At 51.2% G+C, this 22,579-nt stretch overlaps 1 protein-coding gene across 4 annotated transcripts in view; it reads right to left on the reverse strand.

Annotated features, from left to right (window-relative positions):
• Positions 1–851: 851 nt before the first annotated feature.
• Bcas3 (BCAS3 microtubule associated cell migration factor) overlaps positions 852–22,579 on the reverse strand; it is a 485,645-nt gene continuing 463,917 nt past the window's right edge. Inside the window, exons 24-26 of one of the 4 annotated variants that reach the window (XM_052197919.1) lie at positions 13,105–13,170; positions 4,990–5,080; positions 1,452–1,676 (exon numbers count right to left, since the gene is read on the reverse strand). In XM_052197919.1, the coding sequence (XP_052053879.1) occupies positions 1,640–1,676; positions 4,990–5,080; positions 13,105–13,170 (194 nt within the window). In that variant the 3' untranslated portion in view covers positions 1,452–1,639. Of the gene's footprint in view, positions 1,677–4,989; positions 5,081–13,104; positions 13,171–22,579 lie in introns of all 4 variants that reach the window. The other 3 variants (XM_052197918.1, XM_052197922.1, XM_052197921.1) reach the window with 3 other exon arrangements.

Below are 22,579 nucleotides of genomic sequence, written 5' to 3' on the forward strand. Positions count from 1 at the left end.
CAGGGGCCCAGATGCTGGCCCAGCTCTGACCAGACGGGTGGGTGGAAGGCTGCTTGTCTGTGAACTTAACCTGTCCATTAAAAACTCCACCTTAAGGCACACCTGGCTCAGTGGGCTTCTTTCAGTCCTTCCAGGACTGCTGTGGGGTCTCTGGGAGGTACAGGTGAGGGAAGAGGGGCCAGAACTGCAGTAGCCTCTTTCCTAATCATGCTCTTCTGTTGTCAGCTGTCTGTTACCGCTCAGGTCCATAATAGGAGGGAGGGAATAAAAGCAAGAACTTAGGCATATGGTGGTACATGCCTCAAATTTCAGTCCTTGAGGGATGCCAGCACAGGAAGTAGCAGGATCAGGAGTTCAGGGTTATATTTGGCTATACAGTGAGATAGAGGTTAGCCTGAGCTACCCCAAACCCGGGTCTCAGAAGCAAAACAAAACAACAAACCCAAGAACTTGCTATCAGAGGTGTTCCAACTTTCAGAGGATGCCCAACTTTAGTCCACAGGCTCTCTGTCTTCTGGGCATGAGAGAGGTTCCCAAGTGTCCTCAGAGAGGCAAGGGCAAGCTCTCCTCCTTGGGTAACCCAGCACCGAGCAGGGCAGGACTAAGATGGAGGTCCAAGCTTGGCTGCTCCAGAAGTCAGAGGCTCTGGTGACAGGCAAGCAGCAGAGTCTAGACTTCAGTGAGGCCACACCTAAATCCCAGGGGGAAGATTTCTCTCCCCCTTTTTCCAAGATGGGCTCCCTGGATACTTATATATAGTGAAGGTGTGGGTGTTGGCAGCAGTGCCCATGGTCAGACCTACAGGACTTTGCTCAGTGTTTGAATAGGACCCTGACCCAGCAACTCAGGAATGAACACCAATTGCAGCAAGATTTATTGGACAAGACGTGCACTTTTGACACGGCCTCAGTAACTGCACTTTCCTTCACTGAACAGTACAGGAACCAGGGTACAAGGGTTTAAAGATAAGACAGACAAATCTCCCATGAGCCAACGGGGAAGCAGGCGGCAAGGGGAGGCCTCTTTCCTTCTCCCTTCCCTACCACTCTGGGCCTCAGTTCACTCGAATTTTAGAAAGAACCGAGTAGGGGTACCTGGGGGCTGATATCCACCAAAATGCCTGGCTGGACTTTTCAACTCTCCCCTACCAAAGTCCCTAAGATCTGGCCACTGTTCCAGTCCCCTGTGGGTAGTTAGAAAATACAAAAGCGGATCCAGTGCGGGACATTATGTGCAAAGAGAGAAGGGACTGAGTTCCTGCAGTCTCTTTGGGCCACAGCCCCCACTGACAGCAGTGGAGAGGTCAGGGGCTCTGAGGTGCTCTGAAGGTCTCTTCTCGTCCAGTTAGGGATGAGCAGCTGTTGTCACTAAGCTTAGGGAAGGTGAGGTTGAGGAGACTGAGAAGGGTGGGACCAGAGGCGTGCTGGGAGGGGGATGGTGGTGGAGGGGGATGGGGATACTCCCCCCTCCCTGTCAGTCTCTCTAGGGGCTGAGCGGGCCAGCCAGTCAGAAGCAGGTGGCTGGTGCCTATGGGAAGCCAGTGGGGAAGAGGCTGAGCGGCTGGCTCTCGTTGGTAGGGAGCGGAGATCTGTAGCCATCGAAGTTTCTTGGGATGCTGCCACTGGTAGAACCTGAGCTGTTACTCAGAGTCTCGATGCTTCCCTCTCGCTGAAGTTCTGCAAAACAGAGGAGAGGGCCAGGCTTGGTCAGAGTGGTCTGGAGAGTGGAGTGGGCACACCCTGGACTTGGCTGCTCAGCATGAGGCCCCACTGCGGGTCCATTCATGTGCTTTTGTAGGGACGCTCATCCCCACCCGCTTTCCATGTGGGCCAAGAGGCAGCTCAGGTCACAAGGGGCTCAGTCGGGAAAAGAAGCCCCCCTGCCTGGCAGACTCTAGCTTTTGACCTGGGTGTTTCCTTCACTGTGCGAAGTCTTCAGGCCAGACTTATAATGCCCTATGTGACAGCACTGCTCCTCATGGGGTGCACTGCTCCTCATGGGGTGCACTGCTCCTTATGGGGTACACTGCTCCTCATGGGGCACACTGCTCCTCATGGGGTGCACTGCTCCTCATGGGGCACACTGCTCCTCATGGGGTGCACTGCTCCTTATGGGGTACACTGCTTCTCATGGGTATTCTACTTCTCATGGGGGAACACTGCTTCTCATGGGGGGGCACTGCTTCCCATGGGGGGGCACTGCTTCTCATGGGGGGGCACTGTTTCTCATGGGGTACAGGCTAGCACCTGCTCACACACTCACGCTCCGCCAGCATTCTGCCTCAATTCCTTAGTTACCCTATCCTGGATCAGTAGGTGGGCAGAAACCAGGACAAGAGAGGAGCCAGTCTGCCTGCCTGATCTGTTCCCACTGCTCTTCCAGCTGACTTGTGTCTGGAGCCCCGTCCACCTCAGCTCCACGGTTCTCTTGTTCTCATTCACAAGTTCTACCTGCTAGCCAGGCTTGAGCTTGCACCCGTGGCAAGTGTATGGATTCTCTGTAGAACAGGATCCTCTGTTTGTGGGAGCCTCTTCCACGAAGAGAGGGTCCTTTACTTTCCTCAATTTTTCCTTTTAGCCCCACCCCATCCCAGCCAAGTCTGGAGACCCACAGAATGTATATGCTGAGTTGATCTGTAGAGTAGCGAGGCCGCTGCCCTGGTCCCCGCACTGCTATGTTGGATACAGCAGGCAGACCTATTTAGCTATGATAACCTTAGCTGACTCACCACCCTCTTCAACCAGGCAGAGGGCTGGGGACAGGAGTCTCTGCTTGCTGGATCCATTCATTGGTTTGCTAAGGGTGGTCAGTTCCTGTTTCCTCTTTGCTTTTAGCTGTTGCCTCTAAGACGTGGGCAAGCACAGGTGTGGACAGTTTCTGGCACCTTCTCCAAAGTCAGATGTGACCTATGGCTTAGCTTCTTCCTCTGCAGTCTGCCTGTCTGTGTTTTATAGTTTTGCTTGCCTACCTAAGGAATATAGGACCTTAAGAAGTTCCTCAAAACATCAAGGCATATTCAGCAACACACTCATCTGGTATGGCTTCAGAGCTCAGTATCCAGCCTGTACCTGCTCCAGTCCCCTGCCGCCAGACACATGCAGCACAGCTGGCTTTGGTTAGGGAGCGAGGGTCATGGCCTCCACTAGGCTGGCCATCACCAGCAGTCACTCTGCCTCTGCCCAAGTTGGGCTGCCCAGCAACAGCAGCAGCAGTAGCAGCAGCCACAGAATGGGGCAGGGAAATGGTAAGTATGCCAGTCACATCTGGGCTTGAGCCCAGGCTAGATGAGTACACAGCATTATCGACTCCCGCAGGTTGGGAGTGTTGTGAGGAGTAGAAGGAGGAGGGCTGTGGATACGGGCTGAGGGACTGACTGTGGTGCCTGATCCCCCAAGAGACGCTGGCTTCCTGTGGGGCCTTGGCCCTGGGAAAGCCATGAGATAACTGTATGGACAGAAAGATGAGGCAGAAGGCTGCTCAGATCTTTTCCTCCAGCTTGGTTTCAGGTTCACCTTCATCTGGGGACAGGACCATTGTTCCACTTGTGGGAAAGGCTAGAGAGCAGAGGGGAGGCCCTGAGCGTCAGCAAGCAGAAAGCTTCTCAGAAGGAACCTCCAAGATAGTCCCTTCTCTCTCCTCTTTTCCCCACAAGCAAGCCCAGGAGTGTCCCAGAGAGACCCGACCTGAGTGGCTTTTAGAGGCCATGCCCTCCTGCACAGCCATCCTAGCACTAGGGGGCGCTGACAGCAGGGCCAGAAGGGCAGAAGAGGAGCAGGCAGTAGCAAGAAAAGCAGGGGCCTCTCAGGGATACAGAAGGGATGGATGCAGGCCCAAGGAAGAATGCCCCAGATGAAGGAGCAGGGGAGGCCATCAGTGAGGGAAGAGGGCTCCTTGCTGAGCAGAGGGAGAGCCCCAACAGTCTTGATACAAAATGCAACATATCCACACTGCCAAGGAAGCTAAAGAATCCACAGCCCAGGCCCAAGCTTCGCACCCACTGTCCCCCTGCACAGGCCCCAGCAACATCCCCAGCCACCTTGGTGACCTCACCACGTGAGTCTTAGTGGACGCACCCCATCCGTCAGTGACAGTGCAGGGACAACTGCCAAGGGGTAGCAAGCCGAGGGCAGACTTGGCAGAGCTGCCTGGCCCATGCTCTCTCTTTGTTGCTTAGATCTGGGAGAGGTGGGGCCGCACAGGGGTGTTCAGTGCCTCCCCCACCGCTCCCATCTCGGGTACCTTAGATGTTGCTGTTTCTCTTAACTATTGCACTGGGCAGTCTGAGCTGGCCACTGGGTCCCAAGATCTCCACATTCCCACTCAAAGCCAGGACCCTGTGTGCCTCACTTTGTTATTCCTCTGAAGACATTTGCTCACTCCCTATGGTCCCAAGGTATAAATTCCCTGACATTACCAAATGGCTGTTCAGAGCCTGGCACCCTGTCTGGCCTCACTGGTGTTTCCTGTTTGGATGAAGAGCTTGCTGTGCACAGCTTTAGGCTGCCGGGCCACACATGCCTGCTCCTCTTCCTAAGCTTTCCATGACTGTCTGCTCCTCTGTGAACCATGGTGCCTGCTGCAGAGCTCCTAGGCTCTGAACTCCTCGTTTGCTAGTCAGCCCTCAGGAAGGCAGGCTCCAGTGGGGAATGTGTGCCTCATGTCTGCTTCTCCAGTCACAATCCCCAGGCCTGAGAAGTAGCTTGTGCTAAAAATTAATTTCTGGAATGAATGAATGATATGGTGGGAGACATGGGACCTTGCTCTGGCATGGATTGGAGGCCCAGGGCCTGGCTGATCCTGGGATGATCTCTTCAGTGCTTTCCTACTGACGTCTATCAAATCTCTTTCTGTTCTTCCAAAGACACCAGAGTGAGAGTGTGTGCGGTGTGAACACGGAGGAGGGCAGATGCACATGGGGTCCCCACTCGAGTCACCCCCCAGCCCTGGAGCAAGTGGCGAGTGGAACCGCGTGGCAGCGCTCGGCCTTACCTTCCTCCGTCGCGAACGCACGCTTTGTTACAGTTGGGCTGTTCACGCACGCTGGGCTGTTGGCATTGTTTTTTTTTTCCTTTTTTTTTCCCTTTTGAAAAGAAAAGCATTGAGGAATCTTTTTCTTTTTTTCCTTTGAGAGATATGGACAACGTTCCAGAAGGACACGGATCTCCACAAGCAGAAGGAGGAGAAGGTGGAGGGAGGTGCGGGGGTGACACACAGGCAAAGGGCGGTCTTGCAGGGACACTCTGCTGTCCAGGACACTGACATGCATGTGAGGCGGCAGGAGACTGAGCAGTCATGGAGGGGCGGGCCCGGACGCAGAAGTGTTGTGAATCTTTCAGTATGGGGATAGGGAAGAGGAGTCACAGAGTAAGCATAAAACGACGGTTTCTAGAAGGGGACACACAGGGACCTATGGCCCATGCAGTGACAGACAGGGCCCCATGCAGGTGGGTTGCTGGGAGAGAAGCAGGAAGGAGGCAGGCTGACAAGTTTTCTGAGGGAACCCTGGACATTTTAACGTAGTAGCCTGGTCTGGGTTCACCATTGCCCCATCCCCCAATCCCCCCTTCCCTAAGTCTTGGCAGCTTTACCGCAGGATAGGTGGACTCCAGATGAGGCCTCACAGAACCAGCTAGGGCCAGTCAACTAGGGAGGTTCTCCAAGCAACGTGGAGTCTGGCCCATGGGGCAGCTGCTTTAAGAAAGCAGGTTCTCCTACCCCGAGCCCTCCCCACAACAGGGCAGCACATAAGGAGGCGCCTCAAGCAAGTACTTGGACTCAGGTTGTGCCCTCGTATTCTCAAGGGGCTGGGTGACCCTGGGCTCACCGCTGGGCTCATCGGAGGAAGAACTGATCCTAGGGCAGGCCACGACTACCTACTACTGTCCATGCCCCCACTCCATACTGGTCTTATGAGAAAACAGGCTTGTTACCATAGCTGATGTCCAGTGGCACAGGCTGGGCAGGCCACGGGGACAGGAGTGGACAGCAGGGCCAGCAATGGGAAGGGCGAGGCCTCTGCTTTCATGAAATAAATAAGCATGAAGCAGAGGAGGCCTTGTCTACATGTGACCCCCCTTCCATACTGTGCCTGTCGAATCCCTAAGGCATATACGAGGGACAAAGAGAGGTGGCTGGCCTCTCAGGTCTCTTGTTACCTGGGAACATCTGCGAGGAACAAGAATAGGAGCCATAGTCAATCTCTGAGGAGATAGGGACAGCTGCCCGGTCCTCATCCTAGAGGACTCAGCCAGGCATGAGTTGCTGTGCCTGGCTCTTGAGAGCTCTGGGTGGGAGCTGATGAGTGAAGGGGTATCGGGGTGGCGGTATGACTTCATGCATCAACTACTGTATTAAGCGTCATGAGGTCTGGCTCCCCATTCTCTAAGGAGGGAGGAGTCACTGAGGATAAGGGCCTTAGTGAGATTTGTGGAAGCCTTAGTGGGTGAAAGGCTTCAGCAGAAGGCCAAAGGGAATTCTGCTTTGGGCTGGGTAGTTTTCAGGTCTGTCTAGTCTGAGACCCTCAGAGGGCTCCTGGGCAGTACAGCATTGTGGGAACCCCAAGTCTCTAGGATTCAGAAGGACCTCCAGGGATCTGCAAAGGTAATGCTGTGTATGTTTAGAAGAGGGTACCTGGGGCCCATGCTCAGTTTTGGAAGCTCTGGGACTTCTGCCACCACTAATACATCAGCATCTACTGCCTGCCCCAGCCAACCTTGCTGTGTGCATGAATGCCAAGATGCTGCTCATTAACAGGATTAGCAGAGCATTTTCATTAGGTCCTGGCTGTAGGAGCATACCCTACTCCTAAACTAACCACCCAAGCAGCCCGGTAGGCCTGGGATTAGACCTGGTGGGAGGAGGAGTTTGCCCCTGCTGAGGCTCTAGCCACTTCCTGTGGTGAAGAGGAGGTAAAATTTTAGCCTGAGAAGACAGGTAAGTGGGTAGGCAGATCTATGGGGTGGAGCGCGCAGCCTAAGCAAGCTGCTGAAGCTCAGGCTCTGGCCACCTGCTTCCTGGGCGACTTTGGACGGGTGCCTTGGGTTCCTGAGCATGAGGACAACAATGTCTGTTTCAGAGCCTGGTTGCAGGAATGAAATTAAATAATGCATGGGGAGCCCATCACAGAGGGCTTAAAGCTTCCAGTCAGTAAATGTGAGTTACTATTATTGTTGCAATCGAATCAGTCACTGTGATTATCCCCAGGACTTCAGAGGCCCTCTGCAGCCTCCTCCCCAGCAGGTGGCCCTGCCACCCAGGCCCCTACCAGTTCTGCGTCCACTGGAACCTGGGCAAAGATTCTTTATAATAAAAAAATGGCCCAGGGAGGTGGTTGGCAGATACCCGTTCACAGCTTTTCATTTCCTTCCTTCCCTATTTCCAAACACCGTCTCCAAAGATGAAGAATAAATCCCCAACCCCGCTGACATGCATTGATCTTCTCTCCCTCTGCATCTACCTCCCAGTCCTCCTTGCTTGGTGTTGGCTTGGTGGGAGCTCAGGGCAGTGAATGAGCACAGAGAAGCGAGCCAAATATCTTGCCCAGTGCCTAACATAGGAAAGATGTGTAAGAAATAAAACAGCTTTTGTTTCCTTTCTGCTTGAAGGTTCTTGGGTGTAGAGACAGGTACATGATGGGTGGGAGGATGGGGGGTCTCCTCTCATTAAGAAGTCAGCGAGACCAGCATTTTCCTTTGAAGGGATAAATAATGAGGAGACCAGGTGACCACAGGACAGTTAAAAGTTCAGCAAATTGGTTCAGATGGGTTCTGTCCCAAGCAAGCCATTTTGTTATCAAGAAGCTTACACATGGGGGTGGGGTGGGGGTGAGGGTGGGGCTTGAACTAACTAGGCAAAACAGTACAGAAAGGAAGAGAGGGAAAAATGGGAGGAGGGAAGGGGAAGGAGGGAAAACCAGAAACAGAGACAGATAACAGAGAGAAACAAAGACATATAGACAAAGACAGACAGATACAGGGGTAAAAGAGAGGCCTGAGTGCGTCCTGGGCCTGAGCTCTGAGCAGTTGGCCCTGTGTCACCTGGCAGATATGGTGAGGGGTTGCTTGTCTTATCCAGGTCAGGGCCTGTATGAGGCCATTCCCTGAGTGTGGCTGAGGAGGTAGAGGCATGTCAGTGGGGACATAGACAGTGTTGGCTGAGATGACTGAGGCTGTGACCATCATTAGAGACCACACTCTGGGCTGGAGCCAGCCTCAGCCCCCAGGGTCTTTTCTTAGGAGGTAAAAGTCCTGTTAGTTAAAGGAAGCAACCTGGAAGGCACAGCTTTCCTTCGGCTGCCTGGCTCCTCTAGACCTTCCCTCTGTGCCCTCTCCAGCCTTCCCTCTCCTCAGGCTTCTAAGCTTGTAAAGATGCCAGTAGTCAAAGGGCTTCCTATCCTGGGGAGGTCTGGGAAAACTGGGGGCCAAAGCTAGTGGAGACAGAGACCCTCCTCCAGCAGGGTCTCTGGGACCCTGCCAGGCTCACCTTCTAGAAGCTGCAAGGCTAAGGCTGAAAAGGCTCCACCCATTCAGATCACAGGAATCCTGGTTTGGAGATGAAAAGCAGGGCTAGCTCTGGCCTGCTCTTATCTCTGGAGCTTAACACCTATGTCTGAACCCAGATCCCTGGCTGGCTGACGCCAGTCTTCTCATGTCTTACACTACACACACGCCTGGCGCCCAGAGTGCTTTCAGAGTGCAGCTGCCTGGGGCAACAGAAGCTTCCTTCCTGGACAGGTCAGCCCTCTGGACTCCACAAACACACTTGCCCTTCTCTCTGCTCAGCTCTTGTCCTGACTCAGATACACAAAGGGACACAGACCACCACGAGAGAATGAAGCTATTTTTCTAGGGCCTATCCTGACCCCCCCCCCCCAGCTGCCTGTGGTAAAGGCAGATCTCAGGAGGTGTTTTCAGCTCAGGGAGCCTTGGCCAGAGGGCCATGCACGGTGACTAAGAGCCTCAGGTACCACTGAGAAGACACCAGGCCTAGAAGAACTCAAATGCTCCTGCATATGCATTTACGTCTTGAGAGTGGTGGTGAGTACTCGGAATGGACCACACTCGGAGACAGACGGAGCAGCAGAGCTGGGCTCTACCTTCAGCCTGGCACAGAGCCCCTGGGAACTTGGTTCTCAACAGCAGGCCAGGGTGGTACCAATACCACTGCTTCTGGCCTGAGGCAGACCAGAGCGCTGAAGCCCTCCCTGGTGGGCCTATGTGAGAGGGGCACATGGTGACAGGAGACGTGTACACTGGAAACTAGAGGCAGGAGAACAAAGGCAGGAGTATGAAGAGGAGGGAGAGAAGCTTGGGAGGGGAGGAAGAAGGGGAACATGGCCACAGTCTCTAGCCTCTCTGCCAGAGCTGACTGTGTCTGTACATGCACACGTGTATCCTTGTGCGCGCGCACATGCGCATGTGTGTGTGTGTGTGTGTGTGTGTGTGTGTGTGTGTGGTGGTGGTGGGGCAGGGCACTGAAGTTCCAGGCAGAGCTGGTTACAGCATGGCCCCACATCTCCTACACAGCCTTTGACGTGCAGAAGAGCAGCAGCAGGTTGGTAGGTGGGGCTCGGGGCTGGAGCCTACCCATCCAGGCAGTGAGAGTCTTGAACCATCAAATACGGGTCCTTTCAGTACCCAATTCCCAGGAAACCCACAGCATCAGAGCCTCCCTAAGTCTTAGCTTCTAAGGACAAGACAGAAGGAGCAGCAACATGCTACAGCACTCGACACTAGGTAACCCTCCCCAAACCCACCATATTAAATAATGCTAAATCTTGACCAAGGCCAAATCTATCCAGTCACAGGAATCTATGAAGGGACAGAAAAAATGGAGTTGACCTGGATCACACCCCCTCTCTGAGGTGTTTGATGACTGGCTAAAACCAAGTTTAACTGGCCCTGACTGAGCTCCCTATAGACAGCCATGAGGAAAAAGAGGGTTATGAGAGGGACATCGCTCTGGCTTTAGTACATTAGAAAGTACTCAATAACCTGGGCAAATCACTTGCACCTGCAGACCATGAGGGGAGGGTGTGCTCCGGTAATGTCACGGGCTGTGTAAGGCTGTCAGGCCAGAGGGTGCCAGGGGCCTTTGTCAGAGAGTACCCCTTAGTCGCTGGCAACTTCAGTGGGCTGAAGGACCTGGAGCAGACCCCTCGGGGGAGCAGAAATGTTCTTTCCAGCACTAGGTCCTGGTGCTGTTTAAGGCTGACTCAGAATTGAACAGCATGGCAGACATCTCTTTGGAGATGGTGAATGCCAGGCCTGGTGCTATGGTACGACTTCTTTGAGTAGGCCCTAGTGAGGAGCTGGGAGGAGTCTTGTGAGCTGGGCATGTGTGACACATTCCACACAGCCCTAAAGAAGACACAGGGCTGCAAGACATATCCTAAGCCCCCAGTCAGGGGACTTTACAAGCTAGTCTCCAGCCTTATGAGATAGCAGAGCCTGCAGACCGCAGAAGAGATGCTATTGACCGGTGGGGGCTGGAGCCACATCTGGTTCTCATTCAAATGTCCAAGCGTAATTAAATTCTCTACGACATAGCGGAAGAGTGTGCTAAGATGTGGCTTACCCCTTTTCCATGTGGGCTAAGAAATCACAGTTCTTGTTCCACTAGGAGACTCACCCTCTTTCCTGCCACTGGCCTACCTTAAACGGGGAGGGCAAAGGCCTTCCCCACCCCCATCTGTTTGTCTCTATTCTTCCTTCTTTCCCTGTCTCTGTCCTTCCCTCTTTTCCCTCCTTTGGCACACAGGCTCTCACTGTGTTAAAAAGGCTGATCTTGAATCCCTGCATTTAAGGGCTCCTCCCACCTTGGTCTCTTGAGTAGCTTGAACTACAGGTATGTGTTTGGCCCCTCTATCTATTTTCTAGAACAGACAGGCTGGGGCCAGCATTAGGTATGTGATTTATGGGATACCCTCCTCCTCCACCCCCATGCTGTCTAATAAACCAGAGACTGAGACCAAGCAAGTGTCCACTGGGGCTGGTGGGTTGGGGGAGGTTACTGTCACCATTTCTTTCGCGAGGCTCTTCCCTGGGCCTGAGGAGGCAGACCCTGTAAGGCTGGATTACTTCAGTGATGCCCGTCTCTGTCCATGGGACATATGGGGTGTCCTATAAGACTGTGCTAAGGGGGTACTAATGACAGTGACTGAGAAGGACAATTCTGGAGGGGCTGAGACCAGAGTCTCTCCCTACTCTGGTACTGGCCCTAGATCCCAGAGCAGGGTGAGCAAGCTGGGTGAGCGCACGGCTTTGTACGTCCTGCCCCTCACTCTGTCCCTCAGGACTGCTGCACAGTGGGTGCCCCTTGCCCAGCTCTCGATGCCCTCATCAGAGGCATCCATCTGCAGATGAGGCGAAGGGTGCCGTCCTGGATGCAGAGCCTCGAGTGTGGAAGAGCAGGGATAGCAGAGCCTGAGAGGACTGCCCTGCTCCCTTGCACAGCCTCAGGCACCTTCCTTTGCAGGCTCCTGCTCAGCCCCCTACCCCCCCCCCCCCCCAGCCAACAGAGGGCTCCTGGGATGGCTGTCTCCCCAGCCTCCCTGCCCACCCGAGCATCTTCAGTTCACAGCGTCTTTACTCGGGGACTGATGGCTTTCAATGGTAATGGGTTCCATTCTAGTTCCTCCATGCCGATATTTCAAATCATTATGGTGCAGGCTTTATGAGTGTTTGTTTCTTAACAAGTAGAGGTATTTTGTTTCCCCTTTGAAACAAACTGTCCTGTGAGTTAATGATTTGTGGGTGTGGGTGCAACCCAGAGACAAGCAGGAGTTAGGTAGAGGATGATATGGTCGGGGCCATGCAGAACCTTCTAGATTTAAAAACAAAGCTGTGCTGAGGTCCTTTCAAGTCTCACTAAGCACTCACAGGCAGTGAGAACCACGCACAGGCAGTGAGAACCATGCACAGGCACACACGGCGTCTGTGGGCTGGCCAGCACTCGCCTGGAGGATGGGTATGTACACAAACATGTGGGTAGGAGCCTATGGATCTCAGCTTTTTTGTGAGAGTCAATTTAACTTTTTGGTGGTATTTGGGTTAGGGCCACGTGCTTGCTAGCCCTTTCATTGATGAATAAAGTTTTAAGGAAACTGACCGAAATCCTTATCTGGTAGTCCTATGCTAAGTCCCAAGAAAGATATGTCAGATGACATATCTTTTTATATGTCATAAAAAGGATGAGGCCTCTGTGGCCTCTGTTACTGTCTCAAGTTGCACTGTAGCGCCTGTGCGCCTGTGCCATGGTGAGGGGGGAGTGGGCCTTAATTAACTTCGGTGGTGCCACCCTTCCCTGACTGCAGCCCAGGATGGGCTGATAGGGCTCTCTTGCCTTTGTGCCGGTCTCACAGACAGGCTGCTGGTGCCGGGCCCTATTCATTATTCAATTCAGCTGGCTCGGACTTTGAGCCTTTCCATTTGCTCCACCAGGAGGGATAACAAATCTAGAAATGCAATTCCACTTTGGTGTATTAAGATATTGATTTGCCTGTCGAGCAGAAGTGCATTTGTTCTGCCAGCTCGCCCGTGGGTAGGAAAGGGTTAACCAAATGTTTATCACAAGGCTGGCTTCAGAGTTGAAAGTAATGTGATCAGTAATGAATTTTGTGTTACATTAGGTTGTATAAATGGACAGACAAGCGCAGACAACAAGTGGCCAGGAGTCGGGGCTAATCTAATGATGTAAAAATAGAGACAGCACCAATTATACTAGGGGCCAGCTCTAGGCTCCTGCAGGGACTGCAAATGAATAGGTACAAATCAAATTACTCACTAATAGACGCACTACAAGAGGGGCAGTCAATGGTAAATGCATTAGAGCCCAGTGACCTCTCTGCTCTGCACAGCAGAGTCCCAAAATTTGACTTGCATCTTCAGAGTGGGGGCAGGGAGTGGCACTCTCAAAGAAACTCTTGTTGGGTGAAAGATGGCCACCACTCCCCGTCCCAGTCCTCTGCAGAAGAGCCCTCCTGTCCTAGCTGACCTCCGGTGCTTTCTGAAGCCTGTGCTCTCGGGGAGGGAGAGAGCCCTGTGAGGGAAATGAGGAGCAGTGGAACCAAGCCTTCTGTGTAGGCAAAGACAGGAAGTTACATACCCAGACACTTCACAGCCACGTGTCTCTCGGGGGTGCTGTTTTTGACTGCTACGTCAAGGGCTGTGTCTGCATTGGAAATAAAATAGTTCTTTAAAGAGCATCATACAACGGACCTTCTAAATGTCCAACGAGAGCTGAGATGAAACTGAGTAGATCTCAAATCTGGTTTGACCACACTGTATTTGCAGGGGAGAATTCTGGGGTGTGTTCCAAGGTCCAGCACATCTAGATTTTTCATTAGCCAAAGCTAGCAATCTCCATCTCTTCCTTCTTCCTCCTTGGACTCCAGGGACTGAGTTTCTCTATTCCTGCCTGCTGTTGGGGGTGGGAAGGGAAGGATGAGGATGTAGGCTCAGACTCTGGGGTAGCCCCTTGGATTTTCTTTAATGGTTCCATGGATTTAGACCTCAGGCCTGAGGTCCAAAGCGGCTTGACAGTGTGCTGGGCTTCCCTGGGAAGGCTTATGAAGACATGCTCAGAGCTAGCCCGACATCCCTAACACCAGGTCAGTTCGTTGTGGCTTGTGGATGAATAAAGAAAGAAGCTCTAAGTCTTCTACGGAGCAGTCCAAGTTCCATGGAGGTGTGGCCCAAGAGGCTTGGTTCACACTCCCCCAGCCACCCTAAGGCCAGCACCACACAGCTGTACACAGACTGGAGATGACATACTGGTCCCGGCTAGTAGGGACTGGAGACTCGGGGAATGTGCAAATACAATGGGCACAGGGGAGGTGAGGGTATAGAATGGAAAAAGTCGTCTTGAATAAATGAAGCAATTGGAAGGTCAGTCTCTCCAAACCTGATTAAATACAGGGTAAACTGCAAGCTACTTAGCTCCAATAACAAGACATATATATGGGGATGGGGAAGGGGACAGCTATGAGAACTGCTGGAGAATTCAGCCAGCAGACTTAAAATTGTCTTAGGCAGTGGGGCCTGCAGGTTTCTGGGGCCAGGGGTCATATAGGAAGAGCAAGCAGAAACAAAATCAGCCAAGGCTGGAGACCCATCCTGCTGTCTTTGCTATGGGTAATCCAAAATGTCTCATATTTAATGGAACCAAGGCCCTCTCTGACCTTCCTTCTCTGTGGGTGTGCCTGTTCTGTAGCCCATGGCTTCTTGCCCTCTGAGAAGCTGGGCACCTAAACCTTGTGGTGGTGCTCTACTTTGTTGGACCTCACACCTTACACAAGGGCCGGTGATTAAAGGTGAAATCTGGCAGAGGAGGAGGCACCAAGAAGATCCTCCCTTGGGTTAACCATTTACCCATTGTAATGATCCGGGGAAGGCCCCTGGCAACTGTCCTGCAGCCCTCCACCCTTGCTCAAGCCCCCGCATGCTCCAGTCACTTTACTTGGGGCACAGCATGGGGAAAGAATAAGCCTAAGAGTCACCAAAGAGGCCACACTGGGACTTCCTCTCTGTGGACAAGAATCAGCATGCTATGCCACGGGCAAGTGGGACATGTGTGGAGAAAAATGTATTAGCCCTGGACTTCTACCGTGGTTCCTCCTCTGGCTGCAGCTCCAGAGGGGGCAGAGGAGAGGGGCAGAGAAAGCAACCTAGCTGGGGTCAGAGCCAAGACTTGGCCTGGGACTAAGAAGTAAGTCTTTTAAGCATGAAAATTATTCTCATGGCTCTGGTGCCTTTCATTTACCCCTCAGAGGCCACAAAAACCCAATCAGTCATTCAACAAACATTAACTGAGGCTCAGCTTGGCATTCATCCCAGGGCTGGGTGCTGGGCAAGGAGAACTGGTGCTGAAGGTAACAGAGAGGAACCAGGTTGGGTCTAAGGAACAAGAACAGGGTCAAGATGCACTCTTGGTGATGGAGGAGGGAGGAGCTGAAGTCGCACGGAGCTGGCCCTTCCCTCAGTGCATGAGAAGGAGTCAGCCATGGCTCGTTAATGGGAAAGGAAGACCTTCGCCTAGGGCCAAGCGTCCTAGCTGCAGCTGGTTCAGGGACACACCTGTGGGCAAGGGAGCTGAGTCACTGGAGGACGGGAGGAATCTGGTCTAAAGAAATGACCTTGACAAGAGAGTGGTTCACTTCAGGGCGGACCAGTGTGCTGGCAGGGTTGGGAAGCTGGAGTCACATGCTTACAAGAGGAGGTGGTGGGATCAAGAGTGGGATGGGGAAGGTGGGTCAGGCAGGAGAGGCCATAAGACATTGAAAAAAAAAAAACCATGGCAAAAGCCTGGGTTGGGCTACGAAGGCATGTGGCATTTTCTAAGTAGAGAAGTGACCTCAGCTTCCCTGAGGATGGGGTCCCCTTCCTCTATGGGAGTCCATGTTTTGAATAAAAAGCGGGTCACATTCTGGGTAGGTGAGACTGGCAAGATGGTCAGAACTCGATACTCCTATTTGAGCAATAATGTTTTCTTTGGTGATGTTAGAGACTGAACTCAGAACCCTGTGCACCGTGGACCAGCACTCTATAGTGAGCTCCATCCCTGGCTCCTTTAGTGCCTGTCTGAATTCCTTTTAAAAAGTTATTTCAAGCATGCCATCTCTTGCTTCTGAAGCTGAAGGGAAGAATACACAACCAGGCAGAACCAGCTGAGAGGACACTGCCACAGCAGGTGGAGTCTCCAGCACAGGAGTCCTCAAGTCCATCCCCCTGTTCAGAGTGAGGGTGATACACCGTGTGCAGTGCTCAGGGTGTGCACATCACGAAAGGAAGCAAGTGCTCCTGGACTTCCTGTTTCTCTCCTAGTAAGAGACGAGAGGGAAAGGCCTGGGGCCCACATGCTTCCCTCCATTTCTTGAATCCAAATCTCATCAGAAGAGAAGCAGTGATTTTTTCCCAGCAGTAGCAATTGGCACTGGGAGCTGAAGGGACTCTCAAGACTTGGTCTTTGCTCCTGTTGGAAAATAGCTGGGGACAGGAGTTAGGACGCTGAGCTGGGACACTAATAGCCACACCCATGGGCACCCTTGGGGCTGTGACTCTCAACATACCCACAGTTCTGCTCCCCCACTGTACAGGGCTGCTAATGGCCTGCTGTGGGGACAGGGCTCCATATGGCAGTCCTGGCCTCTGGAAGCTATTTTCTTCTCTCACTCTTAGCAATCAAGGCATCTGTGGCTGCAAAGTCCACAGTTTTATCAGACCTGCTGTGGTTTGCATGTGAAGTGTCTCATGGAAGCTCTCATCTTGAACATGTGATTCTCCAGCCAGTGGTACTGTTTTGGGAGGGGGGATCCTCACTACCTGAAGTGGTTCATTCTGCTTTTCTGTCTGACAGGAGGTAAAGGAGCTTCTCTACCATCTACTCCGGCCACAGAGATGCTCTGGGAACAACCGCGGATTGACCCCTCTGACATCATGAGCCAAAATAAATCTTTGTCTTTAAGTTGTTCTCCTGAATCTCTTCATAGCCATAAGAAATCTAATACAGTGTGATGATTACATTTATGAATTGACAGTTTTGAAGTCACCTGGATTCCACATGAGCATGTCTGTCAGGGTGTTTCTAGGGAGGTTTAGCTGAGGAGGGATCCTTCCCATAGTCTGGGGTTCCGGAATGAATAAAAGGAGGAAGCGAGTGGAATGTCAGCATTTCACCTCTCTCTGCTTCCTGACTGGATGTAACATGACCAGCTGCCAAGGCTCCTGTCACCTTCCCACCACGATGAATGCTCCTCCTCCTTAAACCATGAGCCCGAGGAAATCCTTCTTGCTACTAGTTGCTTCTGTCAGGTATTCTGTCACAGCAACGAGAAGAGTGACTAAGATGTGAGTGTTCTAGAAAGACCATGCATGCCCTGTGGCTAGGGAGAGAAGCCAGAGGAAAAGAGCAGGGCTCAGTGCCATCACCTCCCCTGGGGCTTTCGTCAATTCCAAGAAAGGAATTGTGGCTTACCTATTCTCACCTTCTCTGGTAAGAGATGTGACAGATGCTTAGAGAGCCAGCCTGCCTACTGCAACCACACAGGGTGACCAAAGAGGCCATTCAGAGAAGACACTAAAAAAATCAATTTTTTTGTAATTTTTTTTTCCTATAGAAGGAAAAATCCTGGGTCCAAATAAAGCAGAGGAGAGGCCCAGATACCTGGCTAAATTAGCTTGATGATAATGGCATTTTCCAACGAACCAGTCATTGAGGGGAAACAGGCAATGGAGACCAGAGATGCTGAGTCCTTGGTAAGAGAGCAAGACCCAGCCTAGAGAATAGAGGGTTAGGGCCCACACTCTTCCATCTGGAGATGGAGATGAGGAGACCAGGAGACAGAGAAGTAAGAGAAGACAGGAGACTGGGCCGCATGCACTACTACACTGGGTGTCAGGGGAGGAGAGATACTGTCATTCTCAAGAGGGCAGAAAGAAGCCTGGAGAGATGGCTCACACTCAGCAGGTTAAGTCACCTGCCAACAAGTCTAACAGCCTGAACTTCATTTCCAGGCTCCACATGGGAAAGAGAGACTGGCCTCTTCAAGCTGTCCACTACTTCTACATGCACATCACTCATAAATAAAAAATAAAGGCATTTAAAATATTTTTAACGAAAATCAGGCAGTATCTTGAGCTTGCTCAGGATAAGGATAGGCTGGCTAACCTGGGACTGAAGGGCCCACCATTCACTAACATCTCAGTGCTGTCTCTTTCTTTTTTACATGTTTCTGTGTGGGTGGTGTGCATGTGTGCATGCACAAGCTCATGGAGACACAAGACTGTGCATGCTCAGGAGTCTTCCCTACATCACTGTCTGTCAGTTCTTTGAGGCAGGGTCTCTCACTATGGCTAGTCTGGCTAGCAGCCCACTTCTGGGTTCCTTGTCTATGTTCCTTCCCAACCACAAGTGCTGGACCTGTGGTTTCGCCACCATGCCCACCTGGCGTTGACACAGGTTCTGGAGATCTACACTTTAGTCCTCATGTTTGCATGAACAGACACTTTGTTCACTGAGCCTCCTCCACAGGCCCAGCCCGGGCATCCCTGCCTTTGTTTACCACAAGATGAGCATTCTTATTGCCTGTCACGATGTTCTGCCTTACCACAGTCTAGAAATAGCAGACCCACAGGATCATACATAGGAACTTCTGAACTTTGAGACCCACTATCTGTTTCTTCTTTTAAAAATGAAAAAGGAGAGAGAGAGAGAGAGAGAGAGAGAGAGAGAGAGAGAGAGAGAGAGAGAGAGAGAGAGAGAATGAGAATGAACAACAGCACTGGAAAAAGAATACGAGGGACCCACACAACATACTGCTAGCTCCTCCATGATTGGCAAGGAAAGAGTTCTCCAGGGTATAGCATTCTCCTGAGTTGTAACTTTTTCATCTGAGGTACAGGGGGTGGGTTTCTAACAACTCTATAAGATTTTATTTCTTTTTATCCATGTGTATGAATATTGCCTGCTTATATGTATGTACACCACTTACATGCCAGAAAAAGGTGTTGGATCTCCAGGAACTTGGATTGCAGATGGTTATGAGTCACCATGTGGGTGTTGTAGGTCCTATACAAGAACAGCGAGTGCTGTTAACCACTGAGCCATCTCTCCAGCTCAGCTGCCGTCCTTGAGACTTTACTTTCTACAGCCCTACGGTGAAGGTCAGCAGGGAAGCACGTGCTCTCCACGTGTACACAGAGCTCATTAAAATCATCTTTTGCAAAGCATGGGAAATCACAGACATTGTTAATGAACTGACTGAAACTTCCTGTAACCATCGAAAAACTATGTGATGTTCAAAATATGCTTCTCATGTTAAGAAGGGGGAGGGGCAAGTGCAGTCCTTTCAATAAATAAAAGCTAACTGAAAATAGTCTTTCAGGATTGGATGCTGGGTCACTGGTATATGGACAGGGAACTTGGAGGATCTAGCAGAATCAATTACAGCCTTGGTTTTCAAGTAGCAAATCTTAATTCAGCGAAGCATCATGAAATCAAAGCAGTGTGCCTAGCGTGCACATCTGGGGCACTGCACAGCAGAAGCCTGAGTGTCCAGGCAAACTGGGTCAGGGTGTGACATGTATTCACAGCACAAAGTGACGGGCAGAGATTAAGCATTTCTGGATAGAGTTAAAGCGATGGTGAATGGAACAAGATGGTGCCTCTCCTTGACTGATAATATAGTAGGGACTGGAAAGGAGACTAGAATGTCACCAGGCAAAGACAGTCATTCTTGGCCCTGAGAGCTGCTTGTGGGTCTACAATTCTTAAACTGTGGTCTGTGCAAGTGGCTTGAGCTTCTGATGTCAGGGGTTGGAGAAGGCAAGAGATAACAAGGGTCTGAACTAGTGATCAGAAGAGGTAAAGTGTAAAATGGATTCTGCATGTATCCAGGGGTTTAGTTACATTCCCCCTTTAGTAGGGAATATTAAATTATATATTTACCTAGACAGAAAACAACTATGATAAGTCCATATTTTTTTTTTATTTAAAAAGTGCTATTTTTGAAGTAAAGGCAATATTGAAAGTAACGCCTGCTAAGCAGGAATTAGTTTAGTTCAGTTCAGTTATTTTGGGGGAGACAGTTGAGAGGGGAGAGGGCTCTGGGTGACAACATTCCAGTCAGGAGGAAAAGGATATGCAGAGAGCCTTACATGTGTTCAGAGTCCCAGCCTGACTAGCTCAGGGGCAGAGGGGATAGGTCTGGAGAGAGGGCTGCCTAGTCAGGATTGCTTTATATACACGGAAAAGAGCGTGTCTAGGGAAGAACAGCTAAGGCCGTGGGTTACCTCTCAGAAGTGTGGATTTACCAGAAAGTGACTGGATAAACTTCTGGAAATCAGGTCAGAGGCTGGCTTGGAAGTCACAGAAGCAGAGATTGCCACGTGCTGAAGGAGAAGGAAAGGGCCTTTGAAGAGGCAGCAGTAGAGCTAGGAGCTGGAGAGAGATGGCGCCAGCCCTGGGAGGGCTCACAGGCCCAGATACAGGCCCCCAGATGTCCAGGGGCGACTCCAGGGGCACAGTGGTGGGCTGGGGCCAGAGAATGCTCCTCTTTGGCAAGAGAGATATTTAGGGTCTGGGTGGTAGGAAGTTGACAAAATTCTCAAATAAAAACCACTCTCTGACAATGTGACTTGAAGAGAGTGGGGCAGCTGGGTGGTGGTGGTTGGGTTGAAACCGTGTCACTGCAGAGGGAAAGCAGCTGATGTCAAGGTGGAGACTGAGAATTGGACTAAACAAACGACAGCGGTAGGGTCAGGGAGCTGCTGGAGGTCGTCTCTGCTCGAAGGGAAAGGTCAGAAGCCCCGTTAACAAGGAAGAGCTGGGGCTGGAGAGATGGCTTAGCGGTTAAGAGCATTGACTGCTCTTCCGAAGGTCATGCGTTCAAATCCCAGCACCCACATGGTGGCTCACAACCATCCATAATGAGATCTGATGCCCTCTTCTGGTGTGTCTAAAGACAGCTATAGTGTACTTAGATATAATAATAAATAAAATCTTTAACAAAACAAAACAAAAACAAGGAAGAGCTGTGCATAGCTTCAGGAACCTAGGGGAGCATAGATGTCCACTAGTAAGCAACTGGTACCCAGCTGGGTGCAGACCTTAGTAGGCAGTAGAAAGATGTAGACCTCAGTAAACAGCATTCAGGTAGATGCAGACCTCAGTCAGTAAACAGTCAGGATGTAGGTGGACACAGACCTCAGTACATTGGTATAGACCCTCATTAGTCAGCAACTGGCACCTAGGTAGATGTAGACCTCAGGAAACAGTGAGCAGACAGGTGCTATATCCATGACAAGCAGGATTCTGTTCCAGGAACGGGTGTCTGCACTGACCTAGAGAGAGGACACAAGGAACTGCACAGCTCAGTTCAGTGGCAGGGAACCACATACTTGTGCAGGCCCAGCCGAATAGGAGCAGGGCTGGGTGGACCCCAAGCTGGCACATTATAGAAAGGATGATGCAGAGGTTAACAGGTAAGACAGGCGCTGGGCGATCAGCAAGAAAGCAATTTGGCTAATTACATCACAGAGGGACTTACAAATCACATGTGGGAGTTAGTCAGATCAGCTGGCCAGTAGCCACCACAGAGGGCTGAACTGACAATTGCATTTCATGTTCACCGCATTTTAAACTGATCTTCTCGAACATTAGTATATTCATGTTGAGATGCAGGTGCTGGGCTGGAGGTATAGCTTAATTGTAAAGTGCTTGCCTAGTGTGTGTGAGGCTCTGGGTTCAATCCCCAGCACTGGAGAAGAAAAAGACAAGTGTTGATGCTGATAGACCAGGGCTGAATTCTGCATTTCTCCTCTTCTCTCTTTGGCTCTGAGGGACAAACCCAGGGATCTGTATAGGTTGAGGCTACACCCTCAACCAGCTTTGCAAACCTCATCAGCTCCTGGGTGAAAATGATGCTGCTGGTGTGCAGAGCACTTTAGAAAATGATTTGAATTAAAAAAATGTATATTCCCATTACATACAGCATGGTGTTTTGTAACACACAGAAGTTGTGGAATGACTAAACAGAGCTAACTAACACATTACCTTACATACTTACCTTGGTTTTTTGGTGCTGAGGACATTTAACATATTTGACTTGCCATTTCCAGGAACATGGCACTTCACTATTCTCAATGGCTAACACATGGTGCAGCAGACCTCAAATGCACTGGTCCTATCTAACCAACTTTTTTTTTTTTTTTTTTTGGTTTTTTGGATTTGGTTTTTTTTCGAGACAGGGTTTCTCTGTATAGTCCTGGCTGTCCTGGACCTCACTCTGTAGACCAGGCTGGCCTTGAACTCAGAAATCCGCCTGCCTCTGCCTCCCAGAGTGCTGGAATAACAGGCGTGCGCCACCACTGCCCAGCTCTAACCAACATTTTGATTCCTTGATCAACAGCTCTCTACCTCCAGGCGTTGGACATGGGGTTGGGGGTTGGCATGGGGGGGGCTTTCCTTTCCTTCTGAGAGAGCTCATTTGTCCTATGGCTTTTGGGGAAGTCCTGGAGCCAGCGACTGTTGACTGTTACGCTTTCAGGCACCCAGTGACCTGTCTGACATGCTGATAGCTTTTAATAAACAACGATAATAGGAGTTTTCACACTACTGATATCTCTAAGTCAGGGTACTGTTTGTGTGGGGGAGGGTTGTTCTTTGCTTCCCTTTGGAGAGCTGGTTGTTAAGCAGTTTATACACTCAGTGCAGGCCACCCCCTCCTGCCTTGACGGTGTTAACATGATACAAGGGCCACTGTGTGAGGGGTCTGGAGAGCAAGCTCTGAGATGGCCTCAGTCACAAGCTGATAAGGAGTAAATTTAGTCACATGACATACATCAACATGAAGGTGCCTGGGAAGGCACTGGAGGCCCAACTTATCTAGTGCCAGACTGCCCAGCAGAGGCAGGCACCCAGCACTGCCCTATCTGTGTGCTGGTGAGTCACCATCAGAAGCAGAGCCGGGGTGGAAGGAAAGGATCAGAGGTGTGATGGGCAGAGGGACTTTCCTTCCCCCGGCAAATTCTCATCTGCTGCACTGCACTGTCATGCCTTTGTCATACCAGGGGGACATGCCAGC

Source organism: Apodemus sylvaticus, chromosome 10 (genome assembly GCF_947179515.1).
Source record: "Apodemus sylvaticus chromosome 10, mApoSyl1.1, whole genome shotgun sequence".
Lineage (NCBI taxonomy): Eukaryota > Metazoa > Chordata > Mammalia > Rodentia > Muridae > Apodemus > Apodemus sylvaticus.